Source organism: Prunus dulcis, chromosome 6 (assembly GCF_902201215.1).
Source record: "Prunus dulcis chromosome 6, ALMONDv2, whole genome shotgun sequence".
NCBI classification, from domain to species: domain Eukaryota; kingdom Viridiplantae; phylum Streptophyta; class Magnoliopsida; order Rosales; family Rosaceae; genus Prunus; species Prunus dulcis.
This window is the reverse complement of record NC_047655.1, coordinates 18,930,097-18,948,355: the sequence shown is the minus strand read 5'-3', so window position 1 is coordinate 18,948,355 and position 18,259 is coordinate 18,930,097. Positions and strand designations below refer to the sequence as shown.

General features: G+C 35.1%; 1 protein-coding gene and 1 long non-coding RNA gene across 2 annotated transcripts; one reads left to right on the top strand and one right to left on the bottom strand.

The window, feature by feature from the left end:
* Nucleotides 1-281: 281 nt before the first annotated feature.
* LOC117632681 lies at nucleotides 282-800 on the bottom strand. The gene is made up of 2 exons (XR_004586511.1): nucleotides 703-800; nucleotides 282-445 (listed from the first exon to the last, which is right to left on the bottom strand). It is a non-coding gene; the product is annotated as an uncharacterized LOC117632681 (long non-coding RNA).
* Nucleotides 801-14,334: 13,534 nt separating this feature from the next.
* LOC117631074 (transcription factor bHLH94-like) lies at nucleotides 14,335-16,063 on the top strand. The gene is made up of 3 exons (XM_034364020.1): nucleotides 14,335-15,057; nucleotides 15,260-15,670; nucleotides 15,824-16,063. The coding sequence occupies exons 1-3, from the start codon at nucleotides 14,599-14,601 to the stop codon at nucleotides 15,923-15,925; spliced, it is 972 nt and encodes a 323-aa protein (XP_034219911.1). The 5' UTR covers nucleotides 14,335-14,598; the 3' UTR covers nucleotides 15,926-16,063.
* The last annotated feature ends 2,196 nt before the right edge of the window (nucleotides 16,064-18,259 follow it).

Sequence of the window (18,259 nt, the reverse complement as noted above, 5' to 3'; positions counted from 1 at the left end):
ACTAATTTTAAGTGGGATTACTAGTACTGGTCTCACCAAAAACACCTCCTTAGGTGGTGTTACTGAAGCCCGTGTAAAAAAGGGGGACAAATAGCCCCTCGTTATCGTCGGGTGCTGCAACTGTTCCAAACCTCCCACCATTGCAGCCAGAACAAAAATAACTTGCCAAATCAAGATGCATCTCATATTCTTGTATGTATACCATCTCGCTTCTTCATCAAATTTCTGGGAAACAACAAAAATGTTAATAGAAACCCAACTCCAAGAACATTTTAATGCAGATCCATTCAAAACTCAACCCCAAATCCAAAAGTATAAAATTGGACTTCCATTCAAAACTCAGATGATAAGAAAAACCACCATCACAGCCATACGGTTTCTGTTGGCACCAATGGCAGACGACGAAGACTTCATAGCTCGGACTTAGGGTTGTGGGCGACGACGGCTTCTCGAGCAGAGGGAGAAAAGGAGAAGACAAGTAAACGAAGAAAATGAGAGAAAAATTTCAAGATAAAAAAAAACACAGATAAAAAAAAGACTGAGAATAAGAGGAGAAGGAGAGATGATGGAGAAGACGGAGGAGGAAGACGAAGTAGAAAGAGATGCAGAGAGGGAAGAAAAGTTAAAAAAATAAAAAAATAAAAATTCTGCCCCTGTTATTAACAATTTTAAAAATAATAAAACTTAGTCCTAGTCATATACCAAACATAGGACAAATGTAATCCAGCCTAAACCAAGCTAAGCCAATCCATGACAATCCTTAAGCATTGTCCATGTCAAGACAGTCCTGTATACCAAACGAGGCCTTAGTGATTTATGCCTTTCCCCCATTTCTCAACCCACACCCCTCCCTGCACAGAAACCTCCCCCTTCCCTGATTTCTTCTCTGCTCCCCCATTTCCCCATCACAACCCACCAAGACCCATCGCCCCCTCTCTTTGGTTTTTTTCTACCCCACTCCCATAGAATCTCAGTGCCCATACCATTCCCCTACTCTCCTTCTCCCCCTGCCCCCCCCCCCCCCAAATGGCAACCCACCCGAGAGAGAGAGAGAGAGAGAGAAGTCAAATTTTTTTTTAAGTTTTAAATTTTAAGTTTTTATTTTTATTTTTTAAAGTAATATTATTTTTTAAGGGTACTGATTTTTCCACTCCTTTTTTATCCACTTACACTTTTTTTTTTTTTTAAATGCTATGTTCTCACTCCTCTTTTATTTCACTTACACTCCCTTTTATCTTATAATAAAAAGTATTAAAAAAACAAAAGGAAGTGTAAATGGATAAAGGGGAGTGAGAAAATCAACATCTTTTTTTAATTCATGTTGGAGGTGGGCTCTACTTTGCCACATCACCCATTCAAATTGGTGAGTAAAAAGGTGCACAAAATTATTTAAACACCATTGCCACATCATTAAACTTAACGGACTTTTGGATGGAGTTGACGGTAAAATGCGATGTGGAACATCAAACTTTTGTTAAGGGGACAAAGTGGCTCACTTTAACTTTAAAATTGTAAAATGAGATTTGACCAGTATTTCAAGGAGCATTGTAGTAATTAAGCCTTTAATATATTGTTAAACCTGGTTCATAGTCCGGACAAAATAGAACCCACTAGGATAATGAGGAAGAAAAGAATAATGATAAGGGAGGGTGGAAAAGAATAATGATAAAAGGGTGCCAAAAGAGTTCACATGTAGGTGTACCATGTGAAAGGGGGACTTTGCGTGGAGATTTTGTTTGGGATATGGATATGGCCCATGTGGGGTTAAAAGTGAAATTTTTAAAATCCCACAATTATCCTTGGTTAATAAAAATACTAAAATAGAAGACTCTTTATTAAATATGGATAAAATAGTACATTCATAATTTATTTAAATTAAAATTAAAATTATAAAAACAAAAAGAAAAGAACATTTGTTGCAGTTATCCATAAAACCAGGAGAAGTTATTACTAAAATAAGAGACAACTACCTTCAAAACTTCCTTTTTAAATTAAAAATAATATGACACTCATTAATAAAAGGATATACTAGTGATTTACCCCCTGAACTTGTACCTAACTTTCGATTTGCCCCATATTCTTTTTTTTTTAGAAAATTAAGGATATGAACTCTCTTTTTTGGCCAATTTCCCCCCTACCGTCTAAATCCTCAATATTTCATCCAATTTTTGGTTAAATTATTTTAAAAAATTTATTTTTTGGGAAAAAAATTGAAGCAAAAGAGTGAACCTAGAGCCAAACACCCCTTCCCCTTCCTCCTCCTCTTCCCCTCCTTCCCCTTTCATCTCCCCCACCCTCCACTTCTAATCTATCTCTTCCTTCCCCTTCCGTCTCCTCCCTTACCTCCCCTTCCCCGTCCCCTTCTTCCCCGTCCATCTCCTCCACCCTCATATATATATATATATATATATATATCTCTCTCTCTCTCTCCAACTGAGCCCCATACCCACGGGAGATCCACCCCTGGACCAATCCAAAATCAACTTAAGTTCATTGTTCTAAGCTCAGTGAGCTTTCCAACCCAAGCTGAAAGCTTTCTAGCTAAATTTCCACTACTACATAAACTAGTCCTCCAAACCCCAAACCCATTAAACAAAAATTGAAGTTTCAAAGTCTTAGAGCAAGAAAACCTCCTTTTTTCATCAATGCCAGTAATTCTCAGAGAGAGAGAGAGAAGTATTATTCCAATTTTCATTATTTTATTTTATTTTTCATTATTTCTATATTTTTAACATACGAAATAACCATTTTGCTATCATATTTAACAGCAAATTGGATGAAATGTTGCGGAGGTAGATGGCATGGGGGAAATTCGCCAAAAAAAAAGTTCATATCCTTAATTTTCTATAAATAAAAAAATAAAAAAGGATAGGGGGTAAAGCGAAAGTTAGGTACAAGTTTAGGAGGCAAATCACTAGTATACCCTTAATAAAAACCCGATTGGCACACGCATGCCAAGGGGCTAGTTTTAGAATTATAACAGTAAATTAAATATAAATCTTACTAGAAACCATTTTTACTTAAAAGTTACTAAGGGCCAGTTTGAGATCGCCATCACTTTTTTAAAAAGTTGCTTATTCTATGTTTTGAAAATAATTAGCTGTAAAATAAAGCAACTCCATGTTTGGTAAATAATTCTTTTAAAGTGTTGTTAGTGCAAAAAGCAGTGTCAAAACCGTTTGATAAATTTTAATATAAAACTATTGTAACTGTGAATAATGACCCAAATAGATATGACATTAAAAGTGTTATGCGCTAATTATGTAGTGATAGTGGAGGTGGTGGAGGTGGTAGTGGCTGTGATAAAGGTGGAGGTGGCGGTTGTGGTAGTGGTGGTGGTAGGGATGGCGGTTGTTGAGGTGGAGGTGGTGTTAATGGTGAAGGAGGTGGTGGTGGTGGTGGTGAAGATGGTAGAGTTGGATGTGGAGGTGGAGGTGGTGTCATTTTTAAAAATGAATGATGTTATTTTGGGAATTTAAAAAATTCATTAAAGACTCATTTCTGCCTTCTTTGAAAACAGCTTTGAAACGCAACCCAGAACTTGCTTTTAGAAATTGCTTTTAAAATAATCGAGATATTTTATTTTTACCATATATCTTAAATTGTTTAACTTTAAAGTGAAGCAAGTTTTTGGCCAAAAAAAACAATTCCAAACGGGGCCTAAACCAACCCGAATATCACAACGATGCGTCTTTCTTCTTTTTTCTAGGTTCATAATTGATACTGAAGCATGATTTTGCCTGATTTTGAATTGTTTTCTTTTTTCTAAATTTTTTTCACAAGATTACAACTTCCATTTTGTCCTAAATCACATGAGAGGAGTGCCGCCGGCGGGAGAGGAAGGGGAGGTGGTTATTTTTAGGTGGAACAGGTAAAAGGCCTTGAGCTTGAGCCATCCTTTAAAAACTAGTCGGAGAGAAATGTGGGTTTGAATCATACCATATGGTAGTGGCCACTGGCCTCAATGTTTTGGGCCTCAAGATTGTTTAAAAAGCTGCCTTGATATTATTTGGATAAATAAGAAATTATTTTAAATTTTTTTGTGTCTTGGTCTATAAAAACAATACAAATTTTCTTCAGCTTCACTCGAATCACCACTTGTTTAAATCTGTTTTTGTTGTTGTTGTAGCGGGAAATACACCATCCTAGGTATTTCAACTACTCATCCTATTGTTATAAACATATCATCTTCTGTCTCATCAAATTTGTAAAACTAAGAAGGCCAATTCGGATTGACCAAATAAAAAATAAATAAAAAAAGAAGGCCAATTCGGATCATGAGGAGGAGAATTCAAATTAAGAAGGCCAATTCGGAACTTTCCCCTTTATAAGTATGGATTTCTCCTTCAATAATCCACTTTTACTTATATATGAATATTTCCTCCTTTACACGTCACAACTAATGGCGGATTCAGGAATTTTTATAGGGGTAGGCTAAATAATTTTTTTTATTTTATATAAAGGAGATATATTATAAATTTTTTTTCTCTTGAAACAAAAATATAAATAAAATTTTATAAATCAAACAAAGTCACATTACAAGCAAATATAACAATAAGAAGTACAAAATATAAATAAATATCAAATCAAACACTTGTCCAACTTCAAAAATACATGTTCGAATGCAAAAAAAAAATTTAAAGAGCTTGCCTTTCGAATCTCATCACGTTGATTGATTGGGTGTTCACAAATTGGAATGCATTTCCTAGGATCCCGTTCTAAAGAAGCAATATCAAACTCTTTAGATTCAACTACTTGAGATCCGAGTTCAGAAAGTTCCTTAGGAATTTAAGTATCAACATTAGATGCAGAAGGTGTATCATTGTTATTGTTACCACTTTTTTTGAAGAATGAATAAATAATTTTCTCTCTTTGCCGGTCTATTATCATCATGTGACATGATATCATAACAAGAAATACTAGACACCAAAAATCATATATGCTAATTAATAATTCAAGTTGTTAAAATAAAACATATATCAACAATCTCCAAAAAATTTCACCCAAACCCTAAATCATAAAAACTTAACAACAACAATTATAATTGGAAATTGAATATATATAAAAAAAGAAAAACTTACCAACATTGAAGAACCTACTAAAGATAGGTTGGTACAATTTTTTAGAGGAGGAGAGCTATTTCCTCTAGGCTCTCAAGGTTCAAATATGGCGTTTTGGGTGGCTAGAAGAAATATTTCGATGTTAGCTCTCTGTGGGTGTAGCCCAATATCAATACAATTAGAATAGCTCAAGTTGGTAGAGCCTTAGCGTGAGTTCTACTTCTAATCAAATTTATATAGGTTTGGATTGATGTTTATTATTTTCTATATGCTATAGGAATAGGCTTATTTTAAATAGAAGACTAAGTTATTATTTATTTTACTTAGATTGGGCTATTATTAGTTTATTATATTTATTTGGGGTAGTGGGCTAATATTTATTGGAGTAGAAATAAACTTATAATATTTAAAGCATATTTAATATTAAAAATCTTCCCCTAGGCTGGAGCCCACCCCAGCCTAAGCATAAATCCGCCCTTGGTCGCAACCCCATAGAAGGAGAAAACAATCAATCATAATTGAAACCCTATGTCGACAGCCGGAAACGAGGAAAAACATATAGAATATTAATTTAGAAGAACACTTACAAGCTCTATGCACGTCATATTTACGTTTTCGTTTTTGAATACTGAGAGCTTTAGTTCAGGAACACTTTTATAGGATCCATCATACATTATATTTCAATAATTTAAATCGTCTAGTTTTAGATATTCCCATAAAGATAAGTAAATTCTAACTCTTGTACAAAAATATGGAATAAAACAAAACAGTGTAAAATGTTAATATTATCGATCGTCAACAGTTGGGTTTTTGGATGAACGTGTGTAGTGTATATCAGAACACAATTGGTTCTTGTAAAGCAGATGCTGACAAGTTTGAATCTGAACAAGCATGAGGATTGGGAGGAAATTGACCAGATGCTTGTATGCTTGTCCAACCGAGTCCGACAAATCCCATTTGGCCGTGTATCAAATCTAAGCCTTAGATGTGCATGTAAAGACGAAACTGATGAGATATTACATATCCATGCAGATATCGCCTCTGCCCTACCAGTTGCTTAACATATATATCCATTGATATGTCCACACTTGAGCATATGTCATATACGTACGAACAGAGAACTTAAATCCTTGTCAAGAAATCGCTTGTATATATATATATTACAGTCTCTTTTATTGAGAGATTCTTCAAATAATTTTATTTAATTGACACATTTTAAGGTCCTTTACGATTTATTTTCTTACAAAATCAATTAATATGGTGCTTCAAGAAAGTACTAAAATTTCAATAATTCAATTGAGTGGTCAAATGATATCGGATTCAAGTGATTTTTTGTAGAAATGATCGTTGAATGATTATCTAAAAAATAGACGGTTTGAATTAGTGAAATACAATGTAGAGTCGGTCCTATAAGGGTGTCCCTCAAATAAGGATTCTTTTCTAGGCAATATATTATTTTTTATGCTATACTATCTGGCTCGTAAAGGAGAAATAGGGATTGGATTCCAGGATTTAGATGATTAGTAATATAAGTGAAAATAATTAGACTTTTAAGACTAAATTTATGAAATATAGCATCTACAATAATGTTTTCTATTTTTTTTAGTTAAAACTAGTTAATATATATATATATCTTCTGCAAAAAGCATTGGTATTCTTTTTTATTTGTTTATAGAAAAACAAAGCATTATAGTTTACATGTTCACCTTTCTCTATGCAAGAAATGCCTTCTATGTCTTTCCTTCTCACTGTAATCGGTAAAACAAAGGATATGTGGAAAGAGTCGTACTCTCTGAGTTCTCAAGTCTGAAAACAAAGGGATTGCACAATTCAATGCCCCCGTTTTCGGGGAGTTTATTTAATTTGGTTTCTGGCAAGTTGTACAAAATTCAAAAACATGAACAAAGGTTGTTCATGACGTAGCCATAGTGTTATAACTGTAGCAACCCGGATGATGATCACACCACACAACAAACTGATATCATGATCATTTTTCTTTTCAGTTTTCTGTTTGATATGTAAATATACATATCTAAGAGCGATGTTTTGTCTTTTGATATGGAATTATATAATGTGGATGCGTTGAATATATTAGTTTGCCGTTCTCGACAAGAGACCCCCACCGGCCCAAATTATACACAACAGATATCATTGTCCATAACGTCATGTACTTACTCACTTATACCTAAATAGACTTATAGGTGTGTGCATATTGACACTACACACGTGTGGGAGTGTTGAGAGTAAATGTCTCACATAAAAAAAATGAAGTCTTGCATTAGTATTTAATTATTTGATAACCTCTCCACCCATCACCCATTGACAAGGAATAAAAGATATTAGAATTTGTTGGGTTTATAGTTATTTATTGTAGTGCTCTCTGAAATTTCGGTCAAATCTCACTTTAATCCCCTTGATCGTGATTTCATATTCCACTTTACCCCCCACTGTTATATCCACTAAGAGCAAGTCCAGCGGCTACACTCAGCCCTGGCAGGACAAGGCTCGAGCCCAGGCAGCAGCTTCTAGAGGGCCAAGTTTGCCCGGGCAAGTCATGGGTCCCACGAGACTGGGCTAGCCTCAGGCAAAATCAGCCCGACTTCTAGCCTGGGTTTGTTGATGTCAACAACCAAAAATATATTTAAAAATTCAGATTTTTTTTAAAAATAAATACTTAGTCATATTATTCACTTCCCAACCAAAACTCTATACAAATTCATCACCTAATATCTCATGTGAATAGTGGTTGCCATGGCAATGGGTGGAAACACCACAACCTTTTGCAATGGCTGCCACTATTCAAGTGAATAGTAACAGCCATTGCCTTTTGCCATGGCAAGAGGGGCCTAAGACAGACACTATTCACGTGAATAGTTGCTGCAATTGCAAAAGATTGTGGTGTTTCCACCAATTGCCATGACAACAACTATTCACATGAGATATGAGGGGAGAAATTTGTATAGAGTTTTGGTGTGGGAAGTGAAAACTACAAGTAAGTATTTATTTTTTTAAAAATCTGAAATTTTTTGTATTTTTTAAAGATTTTAAAAAAAAATTTTATTGCTGACGTCAACAAACTGGGGCTGGAACTAAGGCAGATCTTGCCTGAGGGCTAGCCTGGGTTTGTGGGCCCCATCTCTTGCCAGGGCTAGCCCTTGCCGCTGGAAACAAGATTTTGGCCCAAACACCCCCCAGCCCTCCCCTTAGGCGCATCGGTGGAATCGCTCTAATAACTCTGTTAGTTTTGATGACGTGGCAGTACTATTTTAGTCTTTTTCTCATAAGTGATGACGTGTCATGTGAATGACCTACTTTTTTTATATTTAAATTGAATTAAATATAAAATAATGTAATTACTTGTTTAACTACAAAAATATATATATATAATGCAAAAATTAATGAATAAAATATTGCTTCTCTAGGCTTTAAAAATAAAATAATAAAAAATATTAAAAAGAAAAAAAAAACTTACCCAGATCCAACTCTCACCAAAGATCCATATCCCCAAAGAATGGCCTCATCCTTTCTCCTTTCTCTCTCCTTGCAACAAACCACCACACCATCATCCATAACCACCCAAATCCACCACCAACCATACCCACCCACACCCCTCACCAGCCATACCCACCCAATCCCCAAAAATTTTGACCATGAATTTGGCATCCATTGCAATTGGCGTCATTCCCCTTTATAGGAATTAAGGGAATTGACTAACTAAAAAATTAAAAACTTTTTTTAATTGCAAAGGTTCTCGTTCTGTTGGGGTGGGGATTTGGAGTGAGGTGGCTATTGGGGTCGAGGAAGTTCAGGGGGCAGCTGGGTGTATGGTGTCGATTTCAGATGATTGGGGGTGGGGGAGTGTGGATGGCATGGGTGATGGTTTGGTAGCTAGGTTGGTGGGTTGTGGCTGGGGGCTTAAATGATTGGGGACGAGGTGGAGTGTGGTTGGCTTAGGTGATGGTTTGGTGGCTGGGGTGTGGGGGTGCGCTGGTGTGGGTGGTGCTATAAGGAAGATGGTGGTTGTTGGACAAAGGGGGAGGTTGCACTGTTTTTTGAATGTTTTTATTTTATTTTATTTTATTTTTTAGTTCTGTTGTTTTGTTTTTTAACCTTTTATTCTTTTGTTTTTCATTTGTTTTGTTAATAAATAATGCTACTCTTACCACATTTATATACCATCTTATATGGCAGCTGATGTGGCAATATTTGTTTTTCTAATTGTATTAATTAAAATACACTTCATTGATTTAATTGACGTGACATATAATGTGGACATGTCACATCATATGGTATAGAAATGTGGGATAAAAACGTGGTAAGTGTAGCATTACTCTACTCCCTTTTTTAAATAAAAAAATTTATATTTTATTTTTAAAGTATAAAGAAGAAATATTTTTATTTATTAATTTATATATTTTTAAATTAAACAATTACATTATTTTATGGTTAATTCAATTTAGACAAAAAAAAAAAAGTGGGCCATTTACATGACACATCATCACTTGTGGTAAAAAGACTAAAATAGCACTGCCACGTCATCAAAATTGATAGAGTTATTGATGGAGATAACGCGGGGGAGGGGGGGTTTAAAGTGGAACACGAAATCACAGTCAAGGGAGTTAAGTGGGCCACTTTAACTTTCGGATGGTAAATTGAGATTTGACCGAAGTTTCAAGGAGCATTACAATAAATAAGCCTTTTTTTAAGAGATATTTAGTGATATACTCATTTTTAGCACTAATATTATAAATAAACCCTACATAATTGAATTTCTATAAACAAACCCAAAAAATGGCAGCTGATCTCATTGAATTCAATATTGATTATTAAATTACTTTGGTGCCCTATTGAGTATTTTGGGTATTTTTATGAGATTTTGGGATTGGGCTTGTTTTAAGAAATTGATGGCAGTTTTGTAATTTATAAGAAGTTAAAAGCTTTTTTGTTATGTTGTAAATGGGTTTTGGGTGTGTTTCTAAAGTCCATTTCATATGAGGTATTTTTATAATTTGGGCCCCTATATTTGGTATAATAGTGAATCTCCCTTTTTTTAATAAAAGAAGGAATTTTCATTCAACTGGGAACCAAAGGAAACATACAATCATAAATATTGGATCCTACCACAGTGCTACACACTATGGCTTAGCACTATGGCCTTGTTAAAACTAGCCATGAAAAAAAATCCCAAAGAGAAAAATTCGTTTAAGAAAAAAGAGTACAGAGAACCGTGAAGCCAACACCAAAAAAAAATAAAAAAAAAATACAATTATTCATTCGCACAGTCTTTTCCTAGTAAAGGCAGGAGCCAAGAAGCCCCTTCCTCAACCCAGCCAAAACCATGTCCTCGGTTGGGTTTATAGTTTTGATAGAAGAATAAAGATTTTAGGAAGAAAAAAAAAACTTCAAATATTCATTTAGTCTAAAAAACGCTTAACTATGTTAATTTAATTTAATCAAGACATAAGACTTGGGTGTTAGTCTTCCTTGAGTCGTATATATATAAATAAGATCAAGATCCGTGATATATACGTCGCAAACAGTGTCACAATAAGGCCAAAAAGCCTACCAAACTTGTATAAAATAAGCTTCTTCTACTTAATCATGCACTTGCCCACCACATCAGAATTATAGGAGTGGCTATTCTTCCAACAATTGTGGGGCGCGGCAGTTGGGCATCTTGTGCAGCCTCCTCAATGGAAGTCTCCCAACTAGCATTAGTCGTGACTCTATATACGTGGTCAATTTGTTAATAAGAATCTTTTGTTGGATGTTCAGTGGCTAAAAGCTAACAGACACAGTTATTCGTGCTCATTGTATTATTAGGTACTAATAATAGTATCGTTAGTCACTTCATCATTTAAATGATCTTCAGGTGTTTATTTTGTCAAAATTGGGCTGTACTTGTGTTCGACACTAATTCAACTCGTATACTATTCATTTTATGTTGAATTTACCAAACTTTGTAATAATTATCTATCGAGTTTAAGTCATCGATCGTATCGTTGCAAGAATTGTCAACCCAAAACAAAATTTCTTTTGAAGGAAGTAACTGCTGCAGTTATAATGGGACACAAAAACGAGTCTCAAAAGATTATTACCAAACCTAAAAAAAACTAGGAGAAGCTAGAAACTTGTAATGGACAATTTCAATTAGAGGATCCAGATCCTTCTAGTAAAACCACCCCTTAATTTAATTACATAAACGTGTCTTCATGTTTGTCCTCTAACATGATTACCAATCCTCCACGAAATTCCAGCTAATAGGAAACAATTGGAGCTTATTGAGTTGAAATTAATTTCCCAAATCATTTAAGATTCTACTTGACTTTTTCTCTGCCTCTCCCACAAGTTCCCCTGGCGTCTATCCTAGGCACAACCAAACAAAATAAATTTGGAGGAAAACAGATTTCCAGGCAATTATTTAGAACACAAAATGCCCCTACCCCAGAAACTGCAGGACAGTGTGTAAACTAAAGTCCAAACAAAACAACCAGGTAGCTAGAGGCCATTAAAAGGGCAAAGTTCAAAGTTCAAACACATGCATTGTGGCACAACCTGGCGACAGGCCTATATATGATCTTATATTCAACACCATTATCTCACAAATTTAAACAAGAGATTCAACAACTCAAAATGTATCTAAATTAAATATTAGTTAAGTACTATTACTGAAAGCTCATTAATGGGATTTTATCAGATTTATATCGGTTAAAATCAAGTTGACTTAAGATTACGAAATTTAAGTCAGTGGGGTGTGCAAGATTCAATCCAATCCTCCTAAATCGATCTATCTAATCTAATTTTAATCGGTTTTGATGATTTGACGGATTGGATTGGATCCCTAATTTTCAAAACCGACATGATTGGATCGGATTTGTTTGTGAGGATCAAATCAAATCCAATCTAGTTAGTTTCATGTTTATTTTGCTCATTAGGTAATTTTCATTAAGAAAGTTATAATTTTCATTGGATTGGATCGGATTGGATTGAAAAAATCATAATTCAATCTATATTGGATTTAAACCTCTAATGTGTGAGGTATAGCTCATTCGGTTGATCAACTCTTCCACCTCTGCTCATATGGGCAGATGTTCTAAACCTCCACGCACACCCAATGAATATTTGTGCATAAACCCCCTCCCCCAATCGCTTGTACTAAAAAATAAATAAAAAATAAAAACAGACTAAGGAATTTAATTAAGCTGGCGTAGCATATTTCCTGCTACAGAAGTTTTGATTAGACTCTGGTTTGGGGAATAATAACTTGAACACTAAAAAAACAGTATTTGGTGTAGGCAAACATGCTACAAGACGCTTTCCTTAGAAAAGTCCAGATTTTATGAGATAAATAAGAGGAAGGGAAACAGAAGCATATTATAATATAGAGTGTAGCTAGGCTTTACTTGAGACGTAAATGAAAACGTATTTCATCAATAATTGACTTTATGCATTTGAAGCAAAGCTATGTGTGATTCTTTCTCTGATGATTGTAACGACTTGTGGGTCACAACAACAACGCATCAATTTTGGTGATTGCAAAGAATATATAGAACTAGACAAGCTTGGTATGGACAGAATTTTCTACAGAACTATATATCACTTCAGATTTCCATAGAATCCATTCAACTGGGAAGCTATACAACTGTTTCAAAATTTCATTACCCAATGATTATGTGGAATAGAGGCTATTATAGAGTAAAATTGAGAATAGAAATGAGTTAAACCATATATCTAGATATAGACTAGAGGGAATTAGTTCAATGATGGTATGTCTACTTACTTAAAAAGTGGAGGGGAACTCATTAATTGAGAAAGTGACGTAGAACAGATGGCAGAAGCAATTGAGGAAGAGTTGGAGCATTGCTTGTGCAAAGGAAAAATTGGAAAGTTGGAGCATTGCTTGTGCATCCATACACGTTTGACTTCATTTAGCAACCCAAAACAACATTTTATCATTTTAACTTGTTTCTTGAATTTTTATTATTTTCCCTTTTAATTTCTTGTTTAATTCCTAAGGTTTCTAGGAGTATTTAAACAAACTTTAACCCGTGGTTTATGGATGTTATGTTATTTTCGGACTTTGAATAAACTTGAGATTCTCCCATTCTCCTTGGTGGATTCTAAAGTTCTTGTTTCTTGGCTAAGTTTTAGCCTATTAATTGTCACGCTATATCAGTTGGCATAGGAGCAAATATGGTGGGCCCAGTGATCAACCAAGATGCGAGTGATAGGACCCGTGGCACCACGGATCATGTTACTTATGTCAAGTTTGAAGCTCTTTCTATGCAAGTAGAAGAGGTTCGTCATTTCTTGGTGGGTTTGGGAAATCAATTCTGTCAACCTGTTGTTGAACCTAATCGAAAAGCTTGCAATCCGCATCCTGTAATTGAGAGTGAAGAGGAGTCCGAGGAGGAGTTCTGTGTTCTTGCAGGCGAGTAACCCTAGAATCTGCCTAATCAGAATAATCGTAACCAACACATGGATGAATTTCGAATTAAGGTTGACATTTCATATTTCAATGGCCATCTACATATTGTAGTTTTTCATATTTTGTTGGTAGAGGTGAAGCGTGAATTCGAGATCATGGAGGTTCGTGTGATGTGATTGATATAGATGCGAGCCATGTATTGTTAAGGCATCCCTGACAATATGATACGGATGCTACGCACAAAGAACGACATCATATTTTTTTTTATCTATCACTTGACATAATATTTCTAATATATCACTTGACATAATATTCTCCAAAATAGTTATGGAAAGTTGAACACAAATTGTGATGGAAAGTTAAATACAAATCATAAGATAATGTATGAATACTACCTTATGATGTTCGCAAATGTTGTAAAATTATACAACATTCAATCAGTCAATGGAAAAGGGAGTTGTAAATAATTGGGTGTGTTTTGGTCTTTGTCATGGATGACCGCAGAACATGTCTCCCTTTCTCATTGTTTGGTCACTCCCATGGATTCTCTCCCCTGACAACGAAACTTTTGTACACTGACTGACCCCATCCTGCTTTTGTGCTTCTCCCAGTATGCCACGTACAATACCTGCAGAGTCAGTCCTACGTCAAACAGTCATTATGACCAAATGAAAATGCACACTACTTTCGAAGCAAAAGAATCACAAACAAAAGCTCACATGTGTGTGTGTAAAAACTTTAAACAATATATACCTTTATTTATTTATTTAATACAATATGCGCATCAGCCTTGCCAAACTGGCATATATAAATAAAGATATATGATCAAACTAACCAAGAAAAAAATAGAGAGTGAAATATTGATCGAACACATACACAGAGTTTTCTCCAACGCCCACAAGTTGGCTAGATTAATATTTCATCTCTCTCTCTCTCTGTGCCACTTGCTAAGCAAATCGGTCACTTAGTCTTCGTGTCTGTTGGAAGATTATTCTCCTTATAAATTATAGTGATCCTAGATCTCCATACACGGAGCAGAAAAAAGTTTTCTTGCCTCAAATTTTGTAATTTCCAATTGGGTTTTAGTCCGTGCAGAGAGAAAGAGAGAGAATGACGTTAGAAGCTGTGGTGTTACAAGCAGACCGATATAGCTATGGTTTCAAGGATTTCCACGCCGTAGGAGGAGGAGGAGGAGGATCTTGGAGCCATGGCTTTGGTTTTGGAGAAGATCATCAGGAAGAGAAAGTGTACACTGATCATCATATGCTCAACAATGATGTAGGTCAACAAGGTTTCAATAACCTGAGTTTGGAAGCTTCAATGCTGCAAAGTGTCAACGACTTTGAAACCAACAGTGGGTCGGCTTTCAATCGTGGGTTCTCTTCAACGGAAGCTCCGGCAGCTTCGACAGGACGGAGAAAGAGACGGCGCATCCAAAACATCAAGAACAAGGAAGATATGGAGACTCAGAGGATGACCCACATTGCTGTTGAACGCAACCGGAGAAAACAAATGAACGACTACCTTGCTGCGCTCCGAGCTATGATGCCTGCTTGCTACGCCCAAAGAGTACTTTTCCATCCATCTCTCATACATCACAGTCTTATAACATAACATGTCAGATTATTTTTTTTATCTTTACATACGCAACAGGTAGCTAGTTGATCATTTCAAATCATCTGAAAAAAGATAAAATTATTATTATGTTATATAAATATACTAAAAATTAATGTTGTCTAATAACTGATGTGTAGCTCATTTGGGTATATAGGGGGACCAAGCTTCAATCATAGGTGGAGCTATTAATTTCGTGAAGGAGCTTGAGCAACTTTTGCAATCTCTAGAGGGCCATAGACGAACCGAGCAACAACACTTGAATTTGGCCTCAATCTTCTCAAGCTTCTTCACCTTCCCTCAGTATTCGACCTGCTTGAACAGTCATGGTCATGGCGTATATAATAGCTCAGTGCATTCAAATGAGTTAATGGCCGAGAAGCGGTCTGCCATTGCAGATGTTGAAGTGACAATGGTGGAAAGCCATGCCAATGTTAAAGTGCTTATGAAAAAGCAACCCAGACAGCTTTTGAAGATGGTGCTTGGTTTGCACTCCCTGGGCCTTATGATTCTTCACGTTAATGTCACAACTGCGGATAATATGATCCTCTACACTTTCAGCGTCAAGGTTAGTTCAAAATTAAAATAAATAAAAACAAATTCAGTTTTAATTAACTATAAGAGGTCTCTCTTTTAAGGTTTTCAATAATAAAAAACATATTTATTTTTGTTTTGATAAATAATTGAAACATAGATTTTTGTATATGAATTGATGAGACAGGTTGAAGATAACTCTCAGCTGACCTCGATGAATGAGATTGCGGCTGATGTGTATGAAATGGTGGGTAGGATTCAAGAGGAAGCTCAGCTTTTAGCTCAATAACCCTTCTTAATAATTTGTCTACTTATTGGCATTATATGCTTTATGCTTTATGTAATCGGTAGATGAAAATAACTTATCTTGTATTTTTATGTGTCCTTTGATGGCCTAAAATTTAGATGAACCAAGTTGTTGCCTCTACGCATGCTTGCTTGCAGATTGGTATGTGGATATATCCACACTTGAACATTTTTATGCCGGATACTACTTGGCTATGCGAAATTAACTCATTAAAATTACAATAAGAAAAGTTTTTATGCACGTGTCATATTGTAATTTACTTGCAACGAGGAAGAACTCTATACATATAAAGAGAGCCAAGTATTTTCTTTTCATATATGCGGTGCGGAAATATAAAAAGTACTACATCAATTTTATTATGTCACTTAAACGAACCCGTATGCTATCTAAGTCCCATTAAACTTGTCGAATAAGTTGTCAAGCAAGCCAACTTTGTAGCTTGGATCAGTTTATATGAAAATTATTCAATATATTTGACTTATTGCGCTAACTTTCTAATGAATAGGAAGGAAAAAGACTAACAGTTCTTCAATATATTATAGCTCATGGATATGCTTAATTGTTTTTTTTTTCTTCTTAATAGCACAAGTAATTGGAGGAGGGGTTACATAAATATTCATTGGGTGTCAATTTTGAATCTCTACCCACATGAATATAAGTGAAAAAACTCAATCAATTAAGTTATATTCTACTGACAACGACAAAAGAGCTGCTTAATTGTTTTTAGCTCTAGGCTCTAGCCTTTAAGAATAATTAACATGCAGACAAAAACAGAATGTTTAGAGTAGGGGGAGGCATTACAAAACGTTAAATCTTTGAGGGCCAGATTTTGAAAGGGAAAAACAACCCGAAAGTCATGACCAGAGAGCTTTGGGACCCAAGTGCAAAATTTGATTGCATATAGGCGAGCAAGATATAATAAATAAAAGATTCCAATTCCGGATTTGGAAGCAACTTTTTGATGACTTTAACAAGTCCATTCACTTTATCTTCATGGAATCATGTCATATATGCAACGCACCTAATCTATTATATTTTATATGTCCAGTACTTTCATATATAAATCTAATATTTGTTTCCAGAAAATGGCAACTTGTCTTTTCCAGATGATTTGATTTTGAAAGTGTTTACCTAAAATTTGATCCCCTCCATAGCAAGTTGTATCATCAGCAGCTAACTAATCCAGTGTTAATTGGTGGGCTACCGGGCTTGCATCTAGCTGCCTAATTCACTCTCCATCACATTGTTTGAAACAGCTGAGATATTTTTGTTTGGTATTTTTCTTGTCTAGGCCTCTTTGGCAGGAATATTAGAAAAGAAAGCACAATAAACTTGACCATTAATTTGACAGTATACTATTTTGGATTCAAGGGAAAGGAGGGGAGCAAGTGAGCATTGTCATGCATATTGACTGTATTGTATTTTGATTTACCTTTTTATTGAGGAATTTTTCAAAATAAGTTTATTTGAGGGATATCTTTGTAGGGGCTAACATATATCGTATTGTACTTTCATAATCCAAGCTGTCTATCTTCTAGATATCCTTCTAAGATCATTTCTGCCAAAAAAAAAAAAAATCACTTGAATCCGAATTCATTTGGCCACTTGATTAATGATTGTCATTTAATTATTTTCTTGAAGCATAATTTTCTTCAATTTTGTTGATCATAGAATCTTGAGTGCAAGGATAACCATTTGAACTAGAAGAACCTTACAAACGCAGACGGAAGTAAAAAGGGATGCATATGTGCTTTAGCCCAGTGCTAAGTTTTCATTTAAGCATGAATGTATGAATAAAATATACTATAATTAAATATTAGCCCACAAATCTCCCACACACAGCAGCTTTTTTTCTCCTCAGCCCACGAAAAGCTTCTTATTATTATTATTTTTTTCAAACATTTTTCTTTCTTCTTACTTTTCTCTTTTTTTTTTCTCTTTTTTTTTTTTTCTTCTCCGCTAGTTTTCTTCTTTCTTCTCTTTTTTTCTTCTTCTTCCTCTCATCTGATGGCTAAAAATAAATGAACCGGCTCCAGTTTCCGCCAGTTTTTTTCTTCCTCCTCCTTTCAGTGTGGTGTCTCTGTGGTCATTTTGGCTGGAACAACACTGACAAATTTTTCATGGTTTCACCCCAAAAACCAGATGTCTTCGAAACAAAGAAAAAGAGTCAAAGACAACATCACCAGCCGGAACATCTGCTCTATTCCTCCAACCAAATCATTCAACTTTGTATTGTCTGTTTGTTTGCTAATTAATTGGCTTCCATTTTTATCTCTACTTATTTGTGTTTTATTGGGGGGTTTGGTTATAGTTGTG